A 7,212-nucleotide genomic window follows, 5' to 3' on the forward strand; every position below is an offset into this window, starting at 1 on the left:
ATAAATCTGATCCTTGACACCACAACCTCCTTTACCCTAACAGGGCACTCAAGGAAGTCTGGAGTATGATCCCCACCACAGTTGTAACATTTTCATTGACAGATTCTTCAATATCATAGTTCTCCTGTCTGCAAACATTTGACACATGACCATATCCTTTACAATTCCCACACTGTAATGGTTTGGGACACAGATGGTCTCACTGCATACCTCACATATCCAAGCTTCACATATTCAGGTAGCGTCTCCTCAAACAACAATAATATCCACAGGCTTTTCTCCTTCCTTTCATTTACCATACGGGTCAGGTGACGTGCACTGACCACTCCTGGGATTTTCTGACTAAGGTACTCATCATCTACAGTACCGGTCAAAAGTTTCAGAACACCTACTCATTCATGAGTTTTTCATTATTTTTACTATTTTCTACATTCTAGAATAATAGTGAAGACATCAAAACTATTAAATAACACATATGGAATCACATAGTAACCAAAAAAAGTGTTAAACAAATCAAAATATATTTTATATTTGAGATTTTTTAAAGTAGCCACCCTTTGCCTTGATGACAGCTTTGCACCCTCTTGGCATTCTCTCAACCAGCTTCATGAGGTAGTCACCTGGAATGCATTTCAATTAACACGTGTGCCTTGTTAAAAGTTCATTTGTGGAATTTATTTTCTTCTTAATGCACTTTGAACCAATCAGTTGTGTTGTGACAAGGTTGGGGGGGGTATACAGAAGATAGCACTATTTGGTAAAAGACCAAGTCCATACTATGCTTATTTGAGCTGTTCCTGCCAAAGAGAAACAGTCCCATCATTACTTTAAGACATGAAGGTCAGTCCATCTGGAAAATGGCAAGAACTTTGAAAGTTTCTCAAGTGCAGTCAGACCAATCTGAGGGGACACGTGCCCCTGTGGGCATGGCACTTCTGATCCCACACAAGGCAGAAAATCAAGCTGATAAAGTTGTCAAGCAGTGTGTAAACTCTCCATCTAGTATAGGAGTAAATTCTGACATGATTGCAGACGCACAAACTTTACGCTACACAATGGTGTGTGTCTCAGCAGTCAAATGTGTATTTATGTCAGAACAAACAACCATACAATTATATTGAAGAAATACTCAAGGATCTGTGCATGCTCTTTATTTTTTTTCAAGCAAATATTTAGCTAATTATTCATTTATTATTTTTTGTGATAATCAGTGAGCCAAACAAGACCGTACAGTACATTTCATTTGAATTTTAGTTAAATTCGTCAATATATTAGGTATGCAGTCATTTCATGACCCAGGGTAATAAATACACACAAAAATCAAGTTGTCTATAAAAGATAACTTACATTCTGGACCGTATGAAAAGAGAGGTTGTCCGTGAAACAGTCTTTAATCCCCAGGAATAAAATTAAACGTGAAAGTGTAGGATACGAGTATATAGGACCACTTTTTTTTTTAAATATTTTGTCCAGATCAGATATACTTCAAACGTACCAGTTAGTGTGAAAGAAGAGACTAAAGATGGCAGAACACCCAAAATAAGTTAACAAAAATAATAACTTAAAAAATCAATCCATGTTCTCATGTGTCAACGCAATGCAAAAACACAAACAAACCAGACAGTAAGTGCAGGATAAGACATCTTCACAACATTCCTGCCTATCACATAAACATGTAAACAAAGGAAATCAATGCCATATTTTATATTTAGATAAAAATACTTTTTGGGGGCAAGTAAATACATCTGTTCTAGATCAAAGAAAATCTAACTCCACGCACTGATGTTTTGACAAAGACACTGATGACTTGACATGAAGTCCCCAGACCAGGATGTTACAATAGGCGATTGTGAAAAAGTCACAAAAGTTGCTAAAGTCAAGCGCTTGAGGAGGATGGAATAAGTCTAGCGGCAGTTGATGCAGAAGGTAGGTTAACAGTCAAAGTGTTGAGGCTGGTAAAACAGTGAGGTAGGGGTCAATTCCATTTCAATTCAGTCAATTTCCAGAGCGAAGGATCAGCCCGAGCGAGAGGATTTTTTTTTTTACATTGAAAAGTAGAGAGAACAATTGGAATTTCAGTTGAGATTGTTCAGTTTTTACACCAAGTTCAAATGGGATTGAGCCTGACCCTGGAGGTGGGCCTTTAGCGACATGTGCACCTCGTAGCGATCATTTCATCTAACTCCTTGTAGGCAATGGAGTCACCTTCAAGGGTTAAAACACTCAGGGGCATGTACTCCAAGGGAACACAGGAAGGCCGTGGCACGGAGGAGTCCAGTATGTGGTAGATCATGTTCTGGAAGAAGGTGTGTCTGGGGGAGCCGTAGATGAACCCCACAGCTCTGGGACAGGTGCCTTTACAGTACCTGGGGTTGTACCTGTGGGGGAAAATGATCCAATGGTTCAGTTTGAGCTCACTGAAGCTCACGCTGAAGTCGTACAAGGCACAGTCGCTCGTAGGGAAGTCAGAACTCGGGAGGAGGTCCGGGAGGATGGTCTTCGGGCTCGTTTTGCCTCGTGCGTTGTTCGTCAACAGATCTGGAGATTCTCTCCTCAGTCTTCTCCTCTTGCTCCGGCTGATCCTTCGCTCTGATTTGAACTCCGCCAGGCTCTCAAAGGTGTCCATCTCATTGGCTGACCTCGGATGACCTTGTGACCTGGTGGGCAGCCATCTTTGGTGTGCCAGCTCACTGGTGTCATTGAGGTACAGGAGCAAGGACGGAGACCTTAGGTGGAGCTCCACGGGGCCCCTACCGCTCCTCTCCTCTCCTCCAGCCTCCCTGCCTCTGCCCTCCACACACGTCAGGTTGATCAGCAAATGGATGTCCTTCTTGTGGGACTGGATGAGAGGTCGGAGGAACGCCGTGATGTCCACCTTGAGCACCACAATGAAAATAGGTTAGCATTATTGTGGTGTAACATCCTCTGTGATTGTAAATGCAGTGTATCCACATATGTGGTCTAATTGTGCTTTGAAATGATAAAATAAAGCCCTTTTTAGTCTTAATACAATTTCCCTAAGGGAAGAAATAGTTGTTTCCATTGAATTATATTGAAGTAAATCATCAATCACCTCAACCCACTTCCTCCTGCGGTCCGTGTGGAACAGGAAGTTGACTGAGTGATGGGTGCTGGGGCAGAGAAGACACTGATCCTGGGCAGCCTGCTCTTTCACATCTAGGTAACATTGGGTAGTCATGGACAAGGCCTGGTCTTGGTCAAAGGAGAACAGCAGGACAGACTTCAGGAGCTGCTCCTTGACTCTGACACGGTCCAGATTGTAGGAGAGGTGTTGCATGAAGAACTCTGTAGGGAACATTGGAAATTAAGACCTATGAGAAGAACCAGAGCTTGAAGTGGAAGCGAGACACCTCACGTGCTTATTTTTTCTGGTTCATATACAGTCAAACTAAGCAGACCAGACCCAGATGCTAATGCATGGGGGGGGTTCAAAAAAACTAGGCTACATCAAATACACTGAGTTCACAAAACATTAGGTATATAACATTGAGTTGCACCCCTTTTCTCCCTGAGAACAGTCTCAATTCATCAGGGCATGGACTCTACAAGGCGTTCCACAGGGATGCTGGCCCATGTTGACTCCAATGCTTTCACGCAGTTGTGTCAAGTTGGCTGGATGTCCTTTGGGTGGTGGACCATTCTTGATACACACAGGAAACTGTTGAGCATGAACAACCCAGCAGCATTGCAGTTCCTGACAAATTAAAACTGGTGTGCCTGGCACCTACTACCATACCCTGTTCAAAGGAACTTAAAATAATCTGTCTTGTCCATTCACCCTCAATGGCACACAGGGCCAACTCCTGGCATAAGCAGTCGCTAGGGGCATCCCCCCCAAATGTTTTTATTTTTATTAACTCAGTGGGGTCTCAACTTCCTGTTGAGAGTTAGTATAGTAGTATAAACAAGATGCAAGTTAGAAACTTGGTTGTGAATCAGTCATTTTTTATTTATATTGTCAGTCACTCAAATTGTTCAGCTAACAATTTTCAGATTGTTAGTTAAGCCAGTTATCTAAACGTGTAGTACACATGGCAGAAAAGCTCCTGGGCACATGCACAAATCTTGCTTAGGGTCCCCAAAACGCTAGAGTCAGCCCTGATGGAATACACAATCCATGGCTCAATTGTCTCAAGGCTTAAAAATCCTTTAACCAGTCTTCTGTCCTTCACCTACACTGACTGATGTGAAATTAACAAGTGATATCAATAAGGGATAATAACATTCATCTGGTCAGTCTGTCATAGAAAGAGCAGGTGTTCCTAATATTTTGTACACTCAGTTTTGGACTAGTGTCCCTATGTAAAACAGACCTCACTCACGCCTTTGCATTTCCATGTAAATTAAGTTTCACCCAAAACTCAAGAGCTCACCTTTGCTTTGCTCCAGGCACTCACCCCGCGGGGTTATAAGTCGAACTGTGTTGTAAAGGTGGTTGTTCCCTTCCAAACTCCTCTCATGTCTCGAAGACATCCTGTACAGTCTTTTCATGTATCGAACATATCTCGAATCAGGTTTCATTCTTGGGGTCGTGTCTTGCCATGGAACTCCCTGTGCTGTCAGCGCCTTCAGAAGGGGTGACAAGATATTGCCATGTTGGTACAAAGTAAAATCGCCAAACTCGTCAGCTAGATTTGACGTGGTCGGGGACGATCCAAGAGAAAAGCCGCCGATCAAGAGTAGTAAAATAGAGGTCGGGTAATTAAGAACAATAGTCAAGTGGAGAGGAGTCTCCATTGTCAATCAGTCCGTCAAAACTTGGAGAACTCCCTCGGTTCAATAAACCTATGCACATGTCACTGAAGTTGAACAGGTGTGCGCAATCAACCCAGGGACGCATGTATTGCTGCAGTGTGGGCAGTATCAGAGGGAAATAGATAGGATGAGATCTGGTATGAGGGAGAAGGGGATACAGGAAATTAGTTTTAAAAAGTATATTGAGTAGAATTATTAGATATAGTCTCAAATATTTTGTTATCTTTTTTAAGAGCAACGGTATGATTTTGTTCCTCCCTGTCTCTAGCCCACAGTACAGTAGGTGGCGGTAATGCACTATAACTTTGGAGGCCAACCGCCGATAAACCCCACCGAAGAAGAAGACGAATCAAAACCCAGAAGGGAAATGTAAGGGACCTTTGAAGAAGGTAATGGATATTTTGTTATCTACACAGAATATGTATAAATATGAAACGTTCCCAAAGATCAACTTCAACTGTCCGTGTATAGTAGAAGGACTGATGAGCTGATTATAAGAGAGCATCATCTTTGCAATGAACCAAGTCATGAATGCAGTAAACATTAACTGTGACCACAAAAATCAGCTTACATCAGAAGGCCGATTGTGTCAGGGTGGGCTTGTGCTGACTGATACTCAAACCTCTGTGTGTGTGTGTGTGTGTGTGTGTGTGTGTGTGTGTGTGTGTGTGTGTGTGTGTGTGTGTGTGTGTGTGTGTGTGTGTGTGTGTGCGTGCGTGTGCGTGCGTGTGTCTGTCTATTGTACCCTCCTTTACATCCTTGTGTGTGTTATTTCAGGCCCCAGTCTCTGTCTCCAGCATTCCCGAACTCTTACACTTGACTGGCTTCTTGGAACAGAGCAGCTTTAAAGGTCCAATGCAGCTGTTTTTATCTCAATATCAAATCATTTCTGGGTAACAATTATGTACCTTACTGTGATTGTTTTCAATTCAAATGGTCAAAAAGAAACAACAGTAGCTTATTTTTATTGTTAAAAATTCACATTATTATTACAACCTAATAGTGTGAAAAGTTATATAAAACACAGGAAAATCACAGTCTTTACTGCACTGGGTCTTTACCAGTTCTCTGCTCAGTGTTCCATGAGTTTAGGGGTAGAAAGGGGTTATGAAAGTACTGGTTACTGTTATACAACCCCACACAGGCCATACTTTAATAGTGTTTAAGGGGAATGGGGAGTCCTGTTAAAAGAGAGTCCCTTTACTGTAGTTAGCCTAGAGCACCTCTAAGGATAAAGGTTGTCTGGTAGGCCTATATTTATATGAGAGGCACTACTTCTTCCTCTTTTCACTTAAGTGGAACGTTATTTCCCCTGACAGTTCCATGCAGACAGAGGGTGATGTGGTCTATTTAAGCAATACGGCACAAGGGGGTGTGGTATATGGCCAATATACCACGGCTAAGAGCTGTTCTTATGCACAACGTAACGTGGAGTGCCTGTATACAGCCCTTAACTGTGGTATAATGGCCATATACCACAAACCCCCGAAGTGCCTTATTGCTATTATAAACTGGTTACCAATGTAATTAGAGCAGTAAAAATACATGTTTTGTCATACCGGTGGTATACCACGGCTTTCAACCAATCAGCATTCAGGACTCGAACCTTAATGTAAAGTTATTCTATAATAATGACAGCTTTTGTTCATTTCACAGAGCCATGGTGGCCTAAAGAGACCGAACAAGCCCATAGAAGGACGATACCTAATTAGCAGGGTTGAATGGCCACGGTGACACTGTGAATACAACTGTTTAACTGAATACATCATCACCATTCTGAGTGCTGCCCTCTCCCCAGACAGAGAGACAATAGCACATTGTTTAACAAACTAGCACTTATTATGCTATTGTTGTCTGTGTTCCAGACCATGTCATCACTATTGTCTGTGTTCTAATCCAGTCATCACTATTGTTGTCTGTATTCCAAATCCTGTCATCACTATTGCTGGTCTTTGGTGAAAATAAATCTGTGTAAAAGATGCATAAGCTGATTAAAATTATTTAAACTTTTTTTAAATAATGTAGCATTGGATCAATTTAAAATGTAATGTTCTCTACATGGAAACTTTTTTTACACTGCAAAAATTGGGTCAAATTTGTTACAAAAATCAGAGTTTTTCTGAGAGGTTGAGGTGATACAAGTATGCTATGATGAGCCACACCAACCTGACTCAATACAGATAAATTACATGAATGAGCAGACAGCTGTTCGTCATCTTTAAACTGCTCCTCATCTATTGCCAGAGTAATAACAGAAGGCGGACTCCTTGTTTCCTTACGCGTGGTTGGTGTTGCAGTGATGGCTGATGGGTAATGACGTTGTGATAAGTGACTAATTAGTACCCCTCATTCATGCTTAATGGTTTACTAATGGGGAACAGTTACGACTCTGTTAATAATTCCGGAATTGTTAATAGTTCTGGAATTGAGTTCTAT

At 41.7% G+C, this 7,212-nt stretch overlaps 1 protein-coding gene and 1 long non-coding RNA gene across 2 annotated transcripts; one reads left to right on the plus strand and one right to left on the minus strand.

Annotated features, from left to right (window-relative positions):
- Positions 1-1,136: 1,136 nt before the first annotated feature.
- Positions 1,137-4,870, minus strand: LOC112221246 (growth/differentiation factor 9-like). Its single transcript, XM_024383406.2, has 3 exons — positions 4,395-4,870; positions 3,074-3,306; positions 1,137-2,875 (listed from the first exon to the last, which is right to left on the minus strand). Exons 1-3 carry the CDS (start codon positions 4,756-4,758, stop codon positions 2,144-2,146), a joined length of 1,329 nt encoding a protein of 442 aa, XP_024239174.1. The 5' UTR covers positions 4,759-4,870; the 3' UTR covers positions 1,137-2,143.
- Positions 4,871-4,935: 65 nt separating this feature from the next.
- Positions 4,936-6,776, plus strand: LOC112221247. The gene is made up of 3 exons (XR_002949001.2): positions 4,936-5,165; positions 5,554-5,626; positions 6,433-6,776. It is a non-coding gene; the product is annotated as an uncharacterized LOC112221247 (long non-coding RNA).
- Positions 6,777-7,212: the final 436 nt, after the last annotated feature.

The sequence above is a fragment of the Oncorhynchus tshawytscha genome, linkage group LG21 (genome assembly GCF_018296145.1).
Source record: "Oncorhynchus tshawytscha isolate Ot180627B linkage group LG21, Otsh_v2.0, whole genome shotgun sequence".
Classification (NCBI taxonomy): domain Eukaryota; kingdom Metazoa; phylum Chordata; class Actinopteri; order Salmoniformes; family Salmonidae; genus Oncorhynchus; species Oncorhynchus tshawytscha.